At 43.7% G+C, this 21740-nt stretch overlaps 1 protein-coding gene across 4 annotated transcripts; it reads right to left on the bottom strand.

The window, feature by feature from the left end:
- Positions 1-305: 305 nt before the first annotated feature.
- Positions 306-21695, bottom strand: POFUT1 (protein O-fucosyltransferase 1). 4 transcript variants are annotated; one of them, XR_004953627.1, is made up of 8 exons: positions 21496-21628; positions 19844-19965; positions 16225-16407; positions 14913-15025; positions 7934-8126; positions 6315-6557; positions 5079-5296; positions 3363-3455 (listed from the first exon to the last, which is right to left on the bottom strand). XR_004953627.1 is itself a non-coding variant. In XM_016148820.2 (7 exons), exons 1-7 carry the CDS (start codon positions 21626-21628, stop codon positions 3267-3269), a joined length of 1176 nt encoding a protein of 391 aa, XP_016004306.1. In that variant the 5' UTR covers positions 21629-21676; the 3' UTR covers positions 306-3266. The 4 variants fall into 4 exon arrangements, 3 of the variants coding, with proteins under 3 accessions (XP_016004306.1, XP_016004308.1, XP_036085425.1); XM_016148820.2 differs by lacking the exon at positions 5079-5296 and having other exon boundaries at positions 306-3455; positions 21496-21676; XM_036229532.1 differs by lacking the exon at positions 3363-3455 and having other exon boundaries at positions 5016-5222; positions 21496-21695.
- Positions 21696-21740: the final 45 nt, after the last annotated feature.

Below are 21740 nucleotides of genomic sequence, written 5' to 3' on the forward strand. Positions count from 1 at the left end.
TAAAAAAGGCTCCAGCCCATGGACTTGGGGGTGGGATAGTAAATGAATCAAAACCGGTGAAATGTTTAGGATTGTTGAAACTGGGAGTTCATTTTATCACTCATGATTTTTATGTATACTTGAATATTTCCAGAATAAAAGTTTTTAAGTCTATGGTCTAGCAAATCCACTTCTGGGAATTTATCTTAATAAAAATTTTAGATACAGAAAAACCTTACAAATAAAAATGGTCTTCAAATAATAATAGTGAAAATTAGAAATATACTAAGTTCTCATAACAGGACAGTAATAAACTACAGGACACCCCACAATGAAATTTTATATTAAAGGTGTTCATTCGAACCACATATTGACATGGAAAATATGATATACTATCAAGTGAAAAACAGGACATTACATTGTATATACTGCATGATTTAAACTATGTAGACATATCTTTAAAAAAAAAAAAAAGATTGAGATTTAAAAATAATTTTATATATCCAGAATCTGACCACTTCCCATCACCTATAACGCAACCACCTTTGCCTGATGCCCTGTATTCTTTCTTACCTGCATCCCTGCAACAGCCTCATTGGTTTCCTTATTTCCACTCTCCCTCCCTCCCCTCTACTGGACATGGCAGCCAGAAAGTTCCTTAAAAAATGTAAATCTGACCATGACCCACCTCTGTTCAGACCCTACAAAGGCTTTCCTATCACTCCACATGTAAGCCAAGTCTCACTGCTGCCCTCAGGCTGCAGGACCCTGCTCTGATCTACTGCTCTGTTCCCTGCCTAGGTTCTGCCACTATGGCCAGAAGGCCGCCTTGCTATTCTTCTCACTGACTCACTCCAGCTTCAGGGCCTTTGCACTTGCTGTTTCCTCTGCTGGCAATGTGCTTCCTCCAGACACCTAAGTACCTGTCCCTCCCTCCTCCCTGGCAGCTCTTCAGAGGCCTTACTTGAGATCCTTATCTAAAATAGCACTGCTCTTCCTCTGTATCCTCCCCATGACCTTTCTTTTCCTTTATAGCACCTAACACCTCCAGGTACATTTGTGTCTTCTACTTACTAGAATGCAAACTCCTTAAGAATACCTGTGGACTGGAAGCAGGAATGCAAAGTGGCTGCCAGTACTAGCTTTGGAAGGTCAAATCCTGGCTTACTGTCACCAGTTGTGTGGCCTTGGGAAAATTATGAGAATTATCTGAGCATTACATTTTCCTTGTGTAGAAAGAAGATAATAACAGTTCCTACTTCCCAGGGCTGGCGTGGGGACTAAACCAGAGAATGCCCATAAATCACTTAACAAGCACAGTGCCTGGCACAGAGTAGGTGTGTAGCAAGAGGCAGTCAAATTAATCAACAGCTACAGATGTGCCTTTGTCTCTTTCAAGTTTACAATGTGCTCTTGTACATGTTTTATCTGACTTGAGCCTTTCAACAACCCTGCTGGTTTTATCACCATTTTATTGGTGAGGAAACTGGGTCAAAGAGGAATAAAGTGTCTGCCTACAGAACACATGGAATCTGACCACAACTCTGACCCTCTCTCCTCTAGAAACACATGCTATTATTACTGCTGAAACTAATCAAGAAGATTCGGATGGTCCTTTAGAGCCCAGACTCTAAAGCATGTGCCTACTGTGAGGCTGTGAACAGCAAATAAAACCAGCCAGTGAGCCGTGCTTTCCCAACCAGCTGACAGAGGCAGGAGGGCATGGACTCCAGGTCTCTGAATGAGGCTCGTAAACAAGTCCAAACAGATAAAGCATCTCCTAGAGTGCACCTAGGATTTAAAACATTTCACTGTTTTCCTAAGAGGACAAATACAAAAGCCTTTTCTGTAGTTTCTCCCGCTTAGAGTTGGGCAGCAGCTCTAAGCAGCAAATGCCGCTTTTGGTCTTTGAGACCCTTGTTGCCCTGCAACCTCTGACCCAGTCTGCCTTGATAAAAAAAGGATTCCTTCCCAAAAGTAATCAACAAGAGAAGCTCCTGCCTGGAGCCCTCGGCCTGGCTCTCATCAGGCTTCTCCACCTTTTCAGGATCAAAGACCCAGAGAGGTCACATGATGGCAAGAGATCAGGAGATGTTAGACCTGAATTTTAGAACCACGAGGTCAAAAAATCAGACTCTCAGGAGTTAGGGATTATTACAACTGCAGCATCTGAGAGACAAAGAAATTTAAGACTGTAACACTTTAAGCCCCACAGGGTTGGCAGAGATTTTAGATAGGAAGGGACAAAGTTTGCTTTTAAACGGAGACTCCAATGGCTCTTGAATCTGGGACATCTTCTGTCTGGTCAGAAGCTTAGCAAACACTACCTTTTTCCATATGATCTGACGTCTCCAGCTATGGGAGAAAGGCTGGGAAGACAGGCCTTGGATACCAACTTGATGGCAAAACCCTACAACCAGGCCCCGAGGCAAGAGATCAGAATAGATGGAAGCCTTCAGAAGGATCCCAGCAGGCCAGTAAGCCATGGCCCCTCGTGATGGTGCCAGGTTTGTGGCAAGCCACCAACTACCAAAAACTGATGAAGGGCAATGCCAAGATGCCAGAGTCAGGCTTGATGGTGTGTGCTCCTCGCCGGGAATGTGCTGTGTGAGCACTTAGCAGTCTGCAGAGCACTGCAGGGCACCATGACTGAGAACTTCTATTTGCATAGTGTTTATAATAGAGGACAGTATTCATGCGCCAAAGCCTTGAAATGGCCCAGGAAGTAGGGATGAGTCTGAGGGCCACTTTGCTGGTCATATGGAAAGGTGGTGAATACCCCCAACCCGCCCCTGGCCTTATCTACATTTAGTTAAGGTCACTTCAGGTACCTATGGTAATAAATCTCACTGATATTTTTTTTAAGTGAGGGAGAGTTCTAGGGTAGTCATGACCTTGTATCAAAACTATAAATATATAGACACACACACACACACACACACGTAAAAATCTCTCCGAAGAGAGTTCAGCATCCCAGGCTGCCCAGGCTGCCCAGAGCAGGGCAGACCAAAAGACAGAAGCTAGACTGCTTTGCTGGTGTGAGGAATTCCCAGGAGGAATAGCCAGAATCATATGAGGAGGGAAGATAGTCCAGCTCCTAGGAGCTTAGAAGTCCTGTGCCCTGGGAGTTGGATTATCTTCCTCCTCTAGGAAGTCCCTGGTACTTTTCTCTGTCCTTGGCAGGTGAACAGAGGGCTTGTTCTTTGGGAATCAATCCTGAGAACAACTCTGGCTGCCAGGCCTGGCTGCAGAGACCAGCTCAGACTGGTGATGTACTCCAGCCAGGATCAGAACTCATCCCGTAGCTGTGGGGGCCGGTCCATGCCGAAGAAAGAGGACCGCCTCCCCTGGAGGTCTCGTTCCCGCTTCACGAAGGCAGTGAAGGAGGAGACACAGTTGCCAATAAAGTGGTCGGCTTGGCCGAGGATGTATAGGTCGATCTGGGCCACCTCAGGCTTCAGGCTCACCACCTTTACCTGATGGAGGAAAGGCAGTGAGTTTTAGTCAGGGTGCAGGCCAAGGTGGCCAGTTCAGCCAAGGCCTGCAGCCATATTCCCCATCTTTTTCCTCTTTGCTGAAGTTACAGACACAAAAGGAGGTGCAAAGAAGATTAAAATGTAGGGTCAGCATCTAAGAGAAGTGACACCCAGCAGCTACCTCAGCCTACCCCCACTTGGAATACCAGCCCCAGCATCCCACTGTCAGCCTCAGCTCCAAAAAGACCACCCATTCACACTCTATGCCTCTGCTTGTTCGTGCCCTCTGCCTGAAACGCCTTTTCCCTACCCGTTAAAATCCTCACCATACTCTCAAGTCTCAGCTCAAGTTCTGCCCTTCTCATGATGCCCTAGCCTGATGAGACTGGCTTCCCCTACTAAAACATGATTGACCAAAGAGTACCCCGTCCACCCAGTTCTGCTGCCTGGATACCTCTGGGCCTAAAGTCCCGTCCAATCACTCCCCTGAGATATTCCCCAAAGGTGAAGATCCTCTTCACCTTTGAAGTGGATTACCACATCTTGGCCAGCTTCGCTGGTCTCCTTGCCGCCTCTCCTCCTAGTCTGTTCATCACAGAGCAGCCAGAGGAAACTTTTTAAGATACCTCTAACTCCATCCCCCTTTCATGCCAAACTGAACATCCAATGGTGCCCTGTTGCTCTTCAGATAAAGATAGCAGATCTTGATTGTGGCCTATATGCCCTGTTCAGGCCACTTATTCACCTCCTTTAATACCTCCAGCCAGTACACACCAGGCTCCCACCTTCCTTAGGACATTTGCATATGTTTTTCCCTACATTTAGGGTACTCATCTCTTTGCATGGTTAACTCTTACTTTTTTACTCTGCAGCTCAAGTCTCTTCTTGGGCAAGTCTTCTCTGGTCCTGAGTCCAGGCCAGGGTCCTTTGTCTTGCACTTTCTCAGAACCATATTTCTTTACTTTGGAATAAATGTCTGTTTGTAGTTTTTATTCCTTAGCGATTATCTGATTAACGTCAGTCTGTTGTACCTGACGGGGCCCAGGCTGTGTCAGTTTGCTTGTGCCTGCTGGCTGGAGACTGCCTCAAGAAATATCTGTCGACCCGACCAGCGAATGAATGAAGCCCTTTCCCCACCACACCCAGCCCTTGTGGCATGTGTTATTTCTCTGCAAAGTGTTCTTATGTGAGTCTAGACTGTGAGCCCTGGAGGGCAGCACAACTAATACTTATCAGTACCCCAGATTCAGCACTTGCTCAGCTTAATGAAGGAGCAAGGAATATAGTTCAGGAGGAAGGAGAGCTCTGGCCCATGGAAAAGGGGGCTGGGGAATGGGGAAGAGCAAGAAGCAGGAAATAGAAAATGTAAAGAAGCTAAAGGCGTCACAAGTACGTAAACACTAAAAACTCACAAAAAATTCCCTGGGGCTCTCCACATACTTCAACTTAGTACCAAGGTGGGGGTGTGGGCAGAACTGGGGCGGAAAGTGCTTTGCTATCACACAGAGGTTACTGATGTAACAAAAATCATCATCTTACTATTTGGATGGTAGCAAACAAATAATACAAGTTTAATCATGGCCAAAATTCCCCGAATAATTCCACCCACATCTTGAAACTTACCCACTTTGTGTCATGCCCACTATAATTAGCTCTGCAACCTCTTGGGTAAATTCTATCCCTTCTTGGGACTTTGGTTTCCTCAGCAACAAAATGCAGGGGTTGGGTTAGAGGTGCTCTGAGGTCTCCCAGCTCTGATATTCCTCTCTAAAGTGGGTGGGTGAGAGACAGAGCGCACCAACTCAGCACTGTCTCTACAAGCCTGGGCTTCCAGCCTGTGTCTGGGGTAAAAGAGAAAGGGAGCCCTATGATGTAAAGCCGAGGGCACTCACTGCTAAAAAGCAGATGTCTGCCTTTTAAAGCATGTATGGCTTTCATTCATTCAACGAAGTCTTATTGAATGCTTACTATTAATTCAGTCATTTTATCGATACCTACTCCTCAAACATACAGTACTATTTATTTACGTACTGATACCTACCTACTATTCACGGCTTCCTTCAGCCTTTACTAAGAACAAAAGATCCTCTTTTATTCAGCAACCACCAACTTTTGCTGTCAATGACAGCTAACTTTACTGAGCACTTATTTGTACCAGAATGGTTTTAATTTCTTTATATCTTATCTTCACAATCACCCTATGTGAGAGGTACTACTTCCAGTCCCAATTTACAGATGAGGAAACAGAAACACAGAGAGATAAAGTGGCTGGTACAAGGCTGCACAGTGAGTAGAACCTGAGTTCTCTGGCTTCGGCGTCCACGCTCTTAATCCCTCTGCTATACTGGAGCTCTATCAAGGGCCCACACTTCACGTGTTTATTCAACAAACATGTACTGACTGTTTACTATGTGTTAGGCACTGTCCTAGGCACTGGTGATAGCAATGTGGGGTCTCAGCCCTGGAGGAGGTCAAATCACCAGGCTAGATGCCAAGGAACAGAACAGCGAGTCAGCCTTGGATCCTGCCTTCAAGGAGCCACAACTCCTGGGAGGAAATAAGACATATTTCTAAACTAGTTTCACACAGTCTAGAAAGAGTCTCAGAGATGATGTGATAAAGTGCTGTGACAGCTCCCAGTCGGGACACATTAGCTGCAGGAGTGGAGGGAAAACTGTACAGCATCTGCAGAGGTGTGTGAGCTGGGGTTTGAAAGAAGGGTAGGCATTGGAAAAAAAAACTGAATATCCGAGCAAAAGCCTGGTGGCAGGAGATCATGAAGCATGCAGGAGTGGTGGAACCACCCTGGTGCCTTCTCTGACCCCCTTCCCGGTGTATTCCCACTAGGCCCAGGCATACCTTCCCCTCGAACAGGTGCTGGATCTCGGGCACATAACTCTCTGAATCCGTGGCGACGTAGACTGACTGGGCATTGAGCGCCCTCACCCAGAGCTTCACAGCCCGCTTGATTTCCTTCAGGTCGGGCAGGCACATAGACATGGTGAGGGGGGCCGCTGTGCTGCGGCTGTAGCCCACACACTGTGGAGAGGCCATGAAGTGGGAGCCCGCAGTCCCGTCCTTCAGCATGGCGCAGGCGTTCTTCTACAGGGCGGGGTGAGGGGACAGAGTTAAAGAAAACAACTGGCCTGGAACCCTAGAATCCAAAGCCAGTAAGTGGAAAAAAGGCAGGTAGATAATATGGGAGGGACTCAACTATGTTTTTTTTTTTTTTAAAAAAAAAGCATTAAGGGAAGAGAGAAATGTATCAAAATAGTGACAGTGGTTATTTCTGGGCAGTGGGATGTTGGCTTTTTACAAAGTATTTTTTTACTGGTTTTACTATGTTACCTGGGAATTCCGAACTGTGGTGGTGATAATGGGCAGCCTTATCTGATTTCTGACTTCAGTGGAAACACTTCTGATAGCTCCCATGAAGTACACTTGTTGTGGGTTTCAGAGAGATAGCCTTTAACTAATTAAGGTAGGTCACTTCTATTTTTGGTTAAGTTTTTTGTTTTTGTTTTTAATCATAAATGAGTATTGACTTTTATTAAATGCTTTCTTTGGACTCTATTGAGATGATTACATGACTTTTCTTCTTTGAGTGTTAATATGGTGATTTTCATTGCATTCCTGGGATAAATGTCATTTGTTTGTGTTGTATATTCTTTAATGCTATTGGATTTTACTTGCTAATATCTTACTTAGGATCTGTGCGTCTATGTTCTATATACTTTTCCAAGTTGACCTTATCTGAGTTTGGTACTAGCATTATGCTAGTTTTATAAAAAGCAGCATCTTATATCTTTTTATGTTCTAGGAAGGTACAGATGGGAACTATGTACTCCTTGAAGGTTTGGCTGAAACCACTCGTAACATATTCTAGGCCTGGCTCCTTTCCTTTGTGGAAGGGGAGCAGGAAGGAAGTCTAGTGGGTAAATGTGTGATTACTTCCTCGGCTGACTGTGAATGAATTTTGATCAAATTTCTATACTTTTCAAGTCTTCAACAATGAGTATTTCTAATATATATATGATGTAAATTAAGGAGACTGTCTATGTTGCTCCTGTTGTTTTCACGCATAGGATAATCTGATGCCGTTTCTGCACATTTAAGCAGCTTCCAAATTTAGAGGATGACATCTTCATTTCTTGGGAGCCCCACCCAATTTCCAGAACTTGTTTTTCAAAAAGGAGTCTACTGACTACACACTGAGCTGGGACAGAGGACTCCTGGGTTATGGGTCTCTATCTGGCTTGCTGCCTGACCCAGAGTCTAGCTTGATACCTCGGTTTATGTATCTTCAAAACGAGGATAAAAATAGCAACTGTTCAAAGAGCTGCCAAGCAAGCTGGCTGAGCAAGAACTCTCTGCTCTGGCTGGAACTTAGTGCAATGGGTTCAGTGCTCAACTCCCACCAGCATGGGCCCTGCTCAGGGACATGTCCAGCCCAGCCATGAGAGGAAGGGGAAAGTTACCCAGTCGGAGCCAATGCGCAGGTGAATGCCCACGTAGGGCCGGATGAGGTGGGCACGGATCTGCGTCTCTCCTGCCTTTACCATCTCGTCTGACCATACCATGTACTTCTGCAGTGGCCTATGCTCCTCCAGGACAGGGAACTGGGCTGGGGCCCCTGGCAGGGCCAGAACTGGATGCTCCTTAGGAGAAAACCTAAATACAAGACAGAATGAGGGGAAGTCAGACAGAGGACGCACAGAGAGCATGACCACCACCCCCACGGGAAAAAGGATGGCATTGCACCATGCCCCAGAGACCCTGCGGAGGGGCCCCTGCAACATGCAAGAAGCATGAGCGGTTGTGAAAGCCCAACGGGCAGATAAGAAACCTTGGCGGCAGCAACAAGCACAATATGCAATACTGTCCCGCTGCCCGGAATTTCAACCCTATTTGCTTGTTTAACAATTAAAAATTTCCAGTAGAGCATTACAACCTTTTGTATATCATGCTGGCTTCTAATCTGTGGTGTGGTAATTCAGTCCAGGGTGTGGTGTCTGGATAAAGCCTTGCCCTTTTACCTACATGGCAGGTTTGTGATGTACAGCTGCTTCTAGAGGGTAATGGACAAGCCACACTCATAGGGAATGTGTATACTGGATAAGCTCACCCAACACTTCACACATATTTACTGATTGCTTACTATGTGTTGGAGCCCAAGGGAGAATGAGACAGGCATGGTCCCTGACTTCATGGAAAGCACCAGATTTCTGCAGATGCCCCCCACATCAAGCCTCCCTCAAAGGCTCTCTCCCCACCCCCATACACTGTGCACCTTATAATTATTTCACCACTGTCTTTTCTGCTGGACTCAGGTTTCTGAAGAACAGTGTCTGGCACATAGAAGAGCTCAGTAAAGAGTTGCTGACTGAATGGGTGAGGAGTAAATCTGTGTTCCCTTTGAGTTAAGCCTAGAACCTATCTCAGCAACATAAAACACCTTGTTGTCCCATAAACTTACAAATACCAGATCTCTGCAGACTTCTTCCCTCTACCTGAAATGCCTTTCTTCTGCCAGCCAAAATCCTGCTCTGAAAATTATGAAATAGGAATAGCCACTCTGGAAGATGGTTTGGCAACTTCCGATGAAACTAGACTGTAACCACCGCGTGATCCAGTAATTGTACGCTTGGGCATTTATCTCAGAGAAATGAAACCTATATTCACATAGGAACAAGGAAATGAATATTCATAGAAGCTTCATTCATAATAGCCCCAAACTGGAAACAACTCAGGTATCGTCCAATAAGTAAACACTTAAATACATTGTGGTATATCCAACCAATGGAATACCATAGTAATAAAAAGGAACAAACTACTGATACAGGACACAACTTGGATGGATCTCAAGGGAATTATGCCAAGTGAAAAAAGTCAATCTCAAAAGGTTACATACTGTATGATTCTATTTATATAACATTGACAATTTTTTTCAGTTACAGTTAACATTCAACACTATTTTATATTAGTTTCAGGTATATTGCACAGTGGTTAGAAACGTAATTTATGAAGTGATCTTCTTAATTAGTCTAGTGCCCATCTGGAGCTATTCATAGTTATTACAATATTATTCACTGTATTTTCTACTCCGTACTTTACATTTTATAATATTTTTGAAATGACAAAATGGAAAAGGCAAATAGAGACCAGATTAGTGGTTGCCAGGGGCAAGGGGTAGGGGAGTAGTAGTGGTGGTGGTGGTGTGTGTATGTGTTTAAGGAGGTAGGTGTGGTTATAAACTTGCCACACAAGGATCTTGCAATGTTAGAACTGTTTGCTATCTTGACGGTGGTGGTGTCATGAACCTACATAAACCTACACATGTGATAAAATTGAACAGAATTAAATACATACACACAGATATGATGAGTACAAGCAAAACTGGGAAAACCTGAATAAGACACGTGGATCGGATTGTACCAATGTCAACATCCTGGTTGTGATACTATATTATAGTTTTGCAATTTATTACCATTGGAGGAAACTGGGTAAAAGGTATGTGGGATACCTCTGCATTATTTCTTACAACTTCATGTGAATCTACAATTACTTTAATAAAAACTTCAATTAAAAATTATGAAATATTTCACACGGTACAGAAACTGCAAAAAAATAAGGAAAATACGGAAAATAATCCACATATTTGTGACTGAAACTAGCAAATATTAATACCCTACTTTGTTTCAGATTAAAAAATATATATATATACAACTAAATAAAAGCTCTATCCTACCATCTCTTGCCCTTCTTTACTCCCTCTTCCCAGAAGATACTGTGGTTTTATGCACAAATACGCTTTTACTACTGATATGAAAAGGTATTACTACACTGTATGCTTTTTACACAGTGTAATGGTAAAAGCATGCGCTGTTAAGGCAGATGGCCTTATTCTAGAATGCTGACTATGCCACTTGGGCACATGACTTAACCATTCAGACTTAACCATGCCTTGATATTCTCATCTGTATAACAGAGTTGATAATAGTTCCTACCTCATAGGGCTGTTGAGACAATTAAATGGATTAATACAAGCAAAGTATTTAGAACAGCGCTTGGCACATAGAAAGCTCTGAGAAAATTCTGTCATTATCATCATATGACCATATTGCATATAACCTATTTCAACTTTAAAAAAATTCAACTTTATGTTTTGAAAATTTGGCCATATTAATCATGTGGCTCATGCAACCCTGTTAGCTGCTCTTGCACTCTTGCAGCTTTCTATTTTGCACAAATAAACCACAATGTACCTATCTAGTCCCCTCCCGCTAGACAATATGACAATGCTGCAATGGAAATGCCACTTTCTTCATGTCCAACTCAAACATCTCACTCCACAAACACGTTCCAAATCGCCAAGACTTCCAAGACTTGTTGCCACTCCAAGTCTCAGCTCCTCATAGGATAGGAGGTTTGATTTGATTAATTCTTCAAATTTCCTATCATTGGTGGGTTCTATGTCACCTCTCAATAGCATTTGGCAGAAGTAACACTGTCCCAGTTGCCAGGCCCAGGCTTTAGGGGGCCAGCAGCTTCTACCTCCTGTCTCTTGGAATACTCACTCGCTGGATGTACCCTCTCAGAGCCTGGCTGCCATGCTGTTAGAGTCTAAGCCACATGGAGAGGTCAAGTGTACACACACCAATTGACTGCCACAGCTGAGCTACCAGAGGACAGTCAGCATATTACCTGCCAATAAGTGAGCCCTCCTGGATGTGCAGCCCAGTCAAGCCTTCAGATGACGCTAGCAACAGCCAATAGCTGACTGCGACCACATGAGAACACAAGCCAAGAAGTGCCCAGCTAACCCAAGTGTCCACCGACAGATGAATGCACAAACAAAATGCGGTCTATACTTCCAATGGACTATAATTTAGCCTTAAAAGTACTAAAATTTTTACATTTGCTTACAACATGGGAGAAACTTGAAGACATTATACTAAGTGAAATAAGCCAGACACAAAGGACAAATATATGAGTCCATTTACATGAAGTATCTAGACAGAGACAGGAAAGTAACATACAGGTTACAGGAGCTGAGGAAGGGGGATGGTGAGTAATCATTTAACGGGTTCAGAGTTTCTATGTGGGATGATGAAAAAGTTCTGGAGATGGATAGCGGCGATGGATATACATTATGAATATACTTAATGCCACTGAATTTTACACTTAGAAATGGCTAAAATAAGTAAGTAAATAAATACACATATACACTCTATTAGCATATATACACACTGGTACTATTTTTTGAAATCTCGTGTTTTTCTGTTTAGAAAGAAATGTACTATCCTGACAAATACTGATATTAATTGCTCCTCAGAAAAGATACTCAATTATAAATTATATATAATTTCATTTTAGGTTAGTATGTATAGATATGTATATGTGTATAAAAATGTCTGGAGGGTAGAAATATATACATCAAAATGCTAATAGTGTTTTTTGGAGGGGTAGTGAGATTATGATTAAATTTCATTTTCTCTTTATTAAAAAAAAAATTTCTCACCAAATCTGTGGTGGTTATTCTAATGGGTATTCATTCCAAGAAATCAGATATTTAACTTGGATTGAAACTTATACAGCTCAAATTCCATAAAGAAAATGGGGCAGGGGGAAAGAACTGCCTGGCTAAGTCTAGTCAACCCACAGAACTCTGAGAGATAATGTTATTGTTGAGCCACTAAGTTTTCGAGTGGTTTATTATGTAATAGACAACAGGAACATCCTACCATTTTCCTCCTCACATGCCCCACAGCAGCCACACTGGCCCTCTTCCTGCCCCTTGACCACACCAGGCTTGTTCCTGCCTCAGAGCCTCTGCTCTCCATGTCTCCACCATGAATAATTGTCTTTCCCAGCTCTTTGGATGGCTGGCTCCTCAACCTTCAGGTCTGTAATGGATGAATGTTTGTGTCCTCCCTTTTAAAGTCATATGTTGAAGCCCCAATCTTGAATGTGAGGAATTAAGAGGTGGGGCCTTTCGGGGGGTGGTTCAGTTTGGATGAGGTCATGAGCATAGAGTCCTCATGATGGGATTAGTGGCCTTATGAGACCAACATGTGAGGATACAAGAAGGCAGCATCCATAAGCCAAGAAGTCCTCACCAGAACCCGACATGCTGAACACACACACACACACGCACACAGAACCCGACATGCTGGAACGCTGTCCTTGGACTTCTCAGCATCCATAACCGTGAGAAATAAATGTCTGTGTTTTAAGCCCCCTGGTCTGTGGTATTTTGTTAGAACAGCCTGAGCTGACGAAGACAAGGTTTCAGCCCTGCCAGTCACAGATCATCTGTGTATGTCTATCATAGCACTATGTCTTCTGGAATACTTTTAGGTAAAAGTTTGTTTACTGTCTCTCCCATTAGACTCGGCACCATTAGGGCAAAAGATTTATCTGCCTTATTCTTGCCTATATCCCCAGCATTCAGACCAGTGCTTAACACTTAATGGGTGCTTCTTAAATACATGTGAGGAAGGAAGGAAAGAAAAAAAAAAAAGGCAGCTGCCCAGGTGGCCTTTACTCTCTCAAATTGTCTCCCAGGACCTTATCTTCCTTACTAGCCTTCCTTTCCCCAAAATTTGGCTGTAAGCCACAAGCTTCCCCAAGCCCTCATGCAATTTCTACAAGTCAATGAACTCCAACAAGGCTATGGGGCAATGAACAGATCTTTCAGCAACATTCCCCCATTGATATATCCATGTAGCCCTGCCCTCTCTCTTCCCACCAGGGCTGTGTGTTTTTCTGGCTTTTTGGGTTGCTTCTGAAACTACTTTTAGAGCTAATGTGTTTTGTGTGTGGTTTTTTTTGGGGGGGAGGGAATTTGTGAATAGGGGTAAATCTCCATTCTCTGAGGGCAGGTCTACCTTCTAGCAATAGCTTCAGGTCATTCAGAGCTGGAGAACCAAGTAGGTGATTAAATGAGACTGTCTTATCCTGAGATCAATAATGAAGGGGATTAGAATCTGCTAGGACTGAGTATCCTCAGCAGCTCATGAACTAGCTCTGAAGGCAAGTCCCAAATAGGAACTGGTAGCTTTTAAAGGCATAGTTTTCTCCATGGTGATTAAGAATGGGTGCTCTGGAGTCACGCCGCCTTGGTTCAAATCCTAGACTACTACTTCAAGTTGTGTGACCTTGAGCAAGTAACTTCACTCTTGTCTGCCTTAATTTCTTTACCTATAAAGTACAGATAACAATAATACCTATCTCACAGATTCCTGAAAGGATTAAATGAATTATTACCTTAGAATATTTAGGAGTGAAGATGTAGAATAGTATCTAGAACACAGCTGGCACTAAATAAATATTTAGTTCTTAAAATAAATTAAAGGCTTACATATAGACCCCAGTTGCCCACTCAACAGCTACATTACCTTAGACAAGTTATTTAACCTCACTGAGCTCAGTTTCCTCACCTGTCAAGTAGAACTAATCATAATACCCACTTCATGAAATTTCTCATGTGAATAGTAATAGTAATAGCTAACACTGGTTGGATCCCTTCAATGAGCCATGTGCTTTATACACTAGGAGGCAGATACCATAGTGCTCCCACCATTAAACCAAGGAGGAAACTCAGGCTAGACAGCTAGAGTGGCTTGCTCAGGGTCACTTGAGAAAGAGGCAGGGCTGGGTCAGAGCACAGTCCTGTCTTGTCCTGAACCTGTGCTCATTTCTCTGTATCACACCATCTTTGGCCTACTAAATGATATGAGCATGCATGAATTCATAAGCTCCCTATAACTCTTAACCCAAGTCTGACTTCTAAGCCCTCAGTTTTTCTTGCCACAGTATAGCATCAAGGGCAAGTGCACTATGTTAGTTATCATCATTATAACCAGACAATAGCTAGCTGAAGGCTGAGGCTGAGTCTGAGTCTTCCTCATTTCTATATATCACCTCTGGCCTTTGAGTACTATGTCTCATATGTGACAGATGCTCTATAAATATTTCACAGCCTGTGCCTATGCCCTGCTAACCTATTTTTTTAATAGGGCCTACTGGCGCACTACTAAAAAAGCATCCAATTATTATCAGGATGACATCATTTCTCAGTCTGTACCTAAAGTGGTTCTTCTCTAGAAGCTGCTTCTAAATTTCACCTTGTGAAGAGAAAGGTAACAGGGGAGTGATTCTCATGCCTAGAGGAGGAAATCGAGACTCATATGACTGCATAATATTCTTTTTATGACATCCTTTATCGGCTGATAAACTCTTTTTCAACTTCGTGGCAGGTCAATGTCCCACTCTGTTAGGCACCAAGATGAAAATAGATCACACGGCGTCCCAAGTTCAACAGACAGAATGGCCGCACCTTTGGTCTCATACATTAGGGTGTGGTAGAGAGGAAGAAGGGGCCAGGAAGGTGCTGAATGCCCATGGGCCCCAGGCCCCTCCCCTAAACCCAGCGATGCTGCCCCCTCCAAGTACCTCTGGATCCACTGGTCTTTGTACGAAGCACTGAAGGATATGCCTGAAAAAAGCTCAGACTTGTTGAAACTCACATGAAACTGATCCCAAAACGGGCCAAAGGGGTTTCCTTCCTGCAGAAAAAGAGTGTTCAAAGGTTTATGGTAGGGGAAGGAAAGTAAACCTGGGATGGGGCCAAGGAACTGATGGTGTGGGGATCCTGGGTAATATGATTCAAGCTGAAACACTCTCATAGGATGGCCTAGTAGGAATGTCACTTTGTTAACTCGGGCTGGGGCATGAGGAGCGCAGTTTCACCACCAGTCTGGTTTTTAGCAGCTATTCACCACAGTGTCTAAAGGAGTCTTTCCAGCTCATATGCCACAAGCTGCTGACCCTGCAGTATTGGTGTGGGTCTGGGGGAGGGAAGTGGGCCTTGAATATGAGACCATGGATTAGAGCTCCAAGGACTTTCACAACCAGCTAATCCAATGCTCTTACTTTCAAGATGGAAGCCAGGGCCCAGACTGAGTAAGACACTTAGTGCACTTGCCCCTGATGCTATGTGTAAAACTCACATAGCAAGTGAGGGCAGTGTTGGGGCTAGAAGCCATCTCCTTCCTTAAATTTCATGGCTCCTCCAACCACCCTCTCCAGACTTTGGCATTAGCACTGAAAGACATTGAGAATTGTCTTATTCCAAAAGTGCCAGAAATTTACAAATTTCTCCGATACAAGTTTCTCATTTACTTGCTGAGAGGCAGGAAAGTATACAGATTAGGAGAGTGGGCAATGGAGTCAAATTACCTAGGGTTGAATCCTGGCTCCACTACTTGTACACTATGTGACCTTGGGCAAAATATTGAACTTCTCTGCGTTGCACTCAGCATCGTCTCTGTAATATGGGGATGTTAACAGTACTTTCCTCACGGAGAAGTTTGAGGATTAAGTTGGGTTAATATGAGTAAAGCTCTTAGCGTAGTACCTGGCATGTAGTAAGTGCTATGTGAGCTTTAATTGTTATTACTGATATGGCACTTTACAGTTTACAAGTACTCTTACACCTGGCCTTCATGACACTTTATGAGACAGAGCAGGGACTAGAATCTTTATTTTGTAGAGAAATAAAGGCTCAGAGAAAGCAAAGTCCTCCGCCCAAGGTGACACCCCTGACAAAAGTCAGAGATGGGACTTAAATCTTTATCTTTCTATTCTATACCCTGCCGATGCATGCTCCCACATAGTGCCATTGTGCAGTGTTTTGGGCCTAGAGGAGATAGAACAGGCAGAAAGCCCCCCCCGCCCCCATAACCATAGGAACCACCTTACCCACCTTCATGGGGCATGTCTTCTTATCAGCACTTCGCTGGGCCGCCACTTCAAAGCAGTATGCAACCCGCCTCTCAGGGGGCCAGTGGGTGGGTGCCAGATTCTCCATGAAGTCCTCCAGGCTGATGACCCGATGGTAGGCCTGGAGGGACTCCAGCTTGAAGTACTTCTGGTAGGACACATGGAGCTATAGGAAAAGGAGAAAAAGGAGAGGCAGTGGTCTTTCCTCAATATCCTAGTGGCTTTTTCATAGACATTTATTAAAACTATACACTCCAAGACCCAGATAGTTTGGACTACATGCCAATGCAAAACTTTTGGTAAAACACAACAAATTGGGACAGAGACAGATTGGGAGAGGATATCTGCAAACTAAAGAACAAAGTAATATCCTTCGTGTTAAAAAATGCCTGCTGATCTATCGGGGGAAAAAATAAAAAAGACAAATGATGCAAGAGAAAATATGGGCAAAGGAAAGGAGTTAACAGATCACAGCAAAGGAAACCCATGTAGTAACTACACTCAAAAGATGTGGAACTTCACAAGTAATCAGGAAAAACCAAATTACAAATTTAAGACATCATTTCTCACCCAGGAGACTAGCAAAAATTTAAAAGCTTAACTTTAATTGTTAGGAAGGATGTGGGGAAAGGGGCATTTTCACACTCAGCTGGAGTAGAAGTGTACATTTTGGGACAATCACTTTGAAATGTAATCTTGCAGCAACTATAAAATGCTGCTCCCACCAGGTCTAGGTATTTGCCCTAGAGAAGTTCCTGCATTTTGCACCAGGAGATAGATATAAGGACTCTCTGTGTCACAACAGAAATATAGGAAAGAACTCACTAAATCCATTGACAGTGGTTGTCTCTGGGGTGAGGGGGAAAGATTAGGATTAGTCTCAGGAGCCAAGAGAGATTTTATCTTTCAACAACTTTATCTGTAACATCATAGCAAAAATAAGAAACTTAATGACTGTCACTTCTAGTAGTGGATACATGGATGGTGATTGTATTAATTCTTGTATTTTTCTAGATTAAAAAAAAATTCTTAGAACAACATGGAATAAAATTGAGACCTTATCCTATAGGTCAGGGTTCCCAAGCAAGTACCACTAGTTCCAATGGATAAAAGGTCCTGCAATAAAAAGACTCCAGAGTTAACACAGCCTGGGAAGTGTTGTGTTAAACTGTTTTTTTTACTACAGGATTTCTCAGGGCCTTTAATATACTAATGTGTATTTGAATCTTTGGAGTGATGAGATATTGAAAAGATAATTTCCCAAAGTGATTTAACCACTGCACACTTCTTTCATGAGCCATTGGAGTTCAGATGTACAGACTTTGGGGAACCTTAACTATTAGCAACAAGGTCTTGCTGAAGGATTTCAAGCAGAGCAATGTGAGACCTGCTTGTCTTTTTGAAAGATCACTCTGGTGGCAGAGGAAGAAAATGTACCGATGGTTAAGATTAAAGGAGGAAGAGGAATGGTCCTTTTATTTGTTTAACTATTCATTCATCATGTATTTTTGAGCATCTCTCATAAGTCCAAGTGAAGATAGAGAGGCATAGACAGGCTAGAAGATGTCAAGGAAGGCAAAGTAGAGTATAAAGGGAAGCATTTGTAATGACTTCTGGAGTCTTGATTTGGTATTCAGGAGAATAGGGGTGACATAAACTAAGGCTGAGAATATACGAAAACACAGGTTTGAGGGGAAAGATACCAAGTCCAGTTCTGGCTTTGAGAATTTGAGATATCTGTGGGACATCCAAATAGACTCATTGGCCTAGGAATTAGAAACACAGGCTTGTGTTCGGAGGAGAGTCTGGGCCACAGATAAATTTGGGAGGTATGTGGAGAAGTGTGAAAGCCACAAGAGTGAACACAAGAAATTTATAGCAAAGCAAATAATAACTAATTTTTATTGAGTGCTGACTTAGTACCAGGTGCTGTTCTCATCACATTTCATGGACTTTTAATCTTCACCTAATTTTAAGAGTAGGAATACAACCATTTTCAGTTTACTTATGAAGAAATCCAAGCAGAATCTAGATAACTCATCTGAAGTCACATAGCTAATGAGCAAACAGAAAAAGGAGACACACCAAGACCTAAGCAGTAGGTGGAAAAAGAGTAGCTCCAACACAGTGCAAAGAAGAAAATGCTGAGAGGTCTGGACTGAAGCAGGAGCAGGCTGTCTTGGAAGCAAGGAGAGTAGGAAAGTTAAAGGAGGAAAAAGGCTCATAGGGCCAGGTGACACCGGGAGGTCATTTGAGATAAAGACTGAGAAATAACCCCTGGATTTGGCAATTCTAAGGTCCCTGGTGACCTCTGTGAAAACAATTCCAGGGGGGAAGGGGAGCCCAATTAGGGTGGGTTGAGTAACCTGTAAGAAGCAAGAAGTGGAGACTCTGAAAGATTCTTGGCTGAGAAGGCAAGGTGAGAAAGCAAGCTAGAAGGAGATGAATGGGCAATGTCTAAACTATAACAGTGAGTGCAAGAAAAATTTGAACAATAACTCCCAGTTACTGAGGATTTCCTATGTTCTAAGCATTATACATTGATGAGCTCAGTTATTTCTGAGAGGCATAAAATGTTTATGGCATGACACAATCACTAAATCATGGTGGGAAGTAGCAACAATTATTACCACCCTATTTCAAAGGCGAGGAAACTGAGGCACAAAGAAGTTAAGAATCCTGCCAGCTTAAAATCTCAGGTACTCTGGTTTTTCACATCTAACTGTTAAAAATCTCTCTAAATATAAGCATGCAAAAAATAAAAAATAAAACCTATGCAGGGAAAAGACTATGAGAATGAAATAGTGGTTTATACATACTAAGTATAATTTCCTGAAGTTTATTAAAAACTTTAAAGTCAATTTGTTGTACACTTGAAACTTACTGGATTTCGTTAACCAATGTCACTATAATAAAAATTTTAAAAAATAGTCAATTTATTAAATATTCAGTTCCTACTGCCAGGTCTCTGAGGATACAATGTGAACAAAGACAGGCACAGGGCCAGTGGAATATCCAAAGAGTAAGCAAGGAATTAGAGGATGCTGAGTATCAGCATGCTAAGGCAGCCCCCTGATGGGGTAAGGGGTGGCACTGAAGCCAAACTCCCTGGGTTTGTGGCCTTGGACATATTCTTTAACTAGCCTGTGGTTCTGTTTCTCTTTCAAAACTAATAGCACCCATCACCTTTTGACTAATGGGATGCACAGAGGTTCGGACCAACCACGGCTAGAAATGGGGCTTTAGAGATTCACGTCACAGCCTCTGGAGTCAGACATACATGGGCTTGAATTCCAGCTCTACCACTCACAGGTTGTGTGACCTTGGGCACATTACTTAACCTTTATAAACCTGTTTCTTCATAGGGATGTAATGAGGAAGAAAAGAGCTAATCTTCACGCAGGGCTCAGAACAGTGCTTGGCAGACAGCAGGCAACGGATAAATGTTCCTCACTGTTATTCCAAGGAAGCCAGTTCTGGGTGGGGACAGGGCAAATTCACAGGGGTGGGAGGTAAACCCCAGAGAAGGACTTGGGGTCAAGCAGAGATGAACGGGACTGGGGAAGGGTGGACAAAGGTCAAGGCTGGAAGGAGATACTCACATTGGTGAAGGGAGGCTTGTGATGCTGATACTCAATCCAAGGGGGTACGGCCAAAGTGCGGTTCAACAGCTTTGCAAATGCCAGGGAGCCCAAGAAATGATCAGCCTGGTTCCCAAAGCGCCCTGGATGGTGTATTGCGGGAAAGGTGAGGGCAGGGGAGCTGGCAACATGGGATCATGAGATCAAGTCTGGATTCCTGGGCCTGACAGTCAAGGTCCTCAGGGCCTGCTCCTTCTGCCTTAGCCACTCCAGTTTCCTTGCCATTTTCCAAACATGCTCTACACTTCTACTCTATACATCCCCGAACCATGCCTTTGTTCCTGATGTTGCCTCAGCAAGAAGTGCCCTTCCACCTCTACCTCCACTCATCTGTGCAAGAAAGGGCACCTCCAACGCCACATTCACTGGGATCCTTTTACGAATCCACTGCCATACTCAGTCCCCCTTCTTAGCCATTTGGATTTGAGTTACTAATCGCTCTTCACTTTTCTTAGAATATCCTTTCCTACTTCCTCATCATTGTACTGGCTGTTTCCACAGCCTGTGAATGCCTCAGGTGCAAGGACTGTCTGATTCTTGTTATCCCTAGTATGGCATTTATTAACTCATTCTACAAATATTATTGAGAGGCCACAATGTGCCAGGTTCTCTGTTAGGTGCTAGAATAAAGGAGCAAGGAAGAAGAAGTTCTCTGCTCTCAAGCCATTCACAGTCCAGCTAAGGAGACATTAAGCATGTACACACATATATAGTGATCAATTTTGATAATTTCAAGAAATTTTTAAAATTCTGGTGATGGAGAACAATAAAATTATTTGGGTTGAGGTAAGAAGTCCTTTTTGCTGACATTTAAGATGTGATCTGAGGATGGGAAGGAGTTGGTCAGGCAGAAGTGAACAGGTGGGTGTTTCAGGCAGGAAGAATAGCAGGGAGAATAGCACAGGCAATAGCACAGGCTGCAGGACCAGACTTAGTGTGAGGAACAGAAAGGGGATAAGTGTGGCTGCAGCTGGAGAATCTAGTGAGGGAGAAGGGAGTGGTGGATATGGGCAGAGGGCCGAATCAATACAGTTAGGAGCCAGGGGGATTTTAAGAAGGCATGACTTTTACAATGATGATCTACCACTTCATTTAAATTGCACCCTTAAACCGGTCCTTAGATTCTCCCATAGCATTCATCGTCTTTTAAGATACCATGTAATTGCTTATTTTTTGTTTATTTTTAAATATCTGTCTTCCTCAACTAAAATGAAGGCTCTACAAGGGCATGGAGTTTTCTGTCTTATCACTGCGTATCCTCAGAATAGAGAATCTGGCTGAGCACAGAGTAAGCACCCTATATTTGCTGAATGAATGAAAGACTCATTCAGAGGCAGAGTTGAGTCAATGACGTCAAGTCCTGCCCCACTAACTCTATTTACTGGACTTTGGGCTAGCTTAGACCTTGCGCATGACATGTAACCTCTCCTGGCCTCAGTTTTCTCATCTGCCAAATGGAAGGTTGGACATGGAGGTCCCTCAGTGCCCGCGCTAGGGTTCTCTCCTGGACCTGTCGAGGTGTCTCTGGAAGCCTTAGAGGAGTGGCTTAGATAAGCAGCTTCGCCTCTCTGGGCCTGTTTTCCCATTTGAGCAGAGGGCTTGGGAGGCCTTACCCATGCATGGGCAGTAGAGCAGGTAACCGGCCGAGTCCCAGGAGCCCGCGGGCAGCCCAGGGAGCGGCAGAAGGAGAAACAGAAGAGATGTACGCAGCGCCATGGGTCGCGATGCCCACGCGGCGGCGCCCATGTCGGCTCCAGAGCCCCAGCGCGCAGCAGCGCGGAGGCGGGGAGGAAAGGAGGGGCGCGAGTGCCCGTCCCGTTCCCGGCGGTCCCCGCGCGCCGCCCGCGCGCCGCCCCGG

Source organism: Rousettus aegyptiacus, unplaced genomic scaffold (assembly GCF_014176215.1).
Source record: "Rousettus aegyptiacus isolate mRouAeg1 unplaced genomic scaffold, mRouAeg1.p scaffold_m13_p_12, whole genome shotgun sequence".
Lineage (NCBI taxonomy): Eukaryota > Metazoa > Chordata > Mammalia > Chiroptera > Pteropodidae > Rousettus > Rousettus aegyptiacus.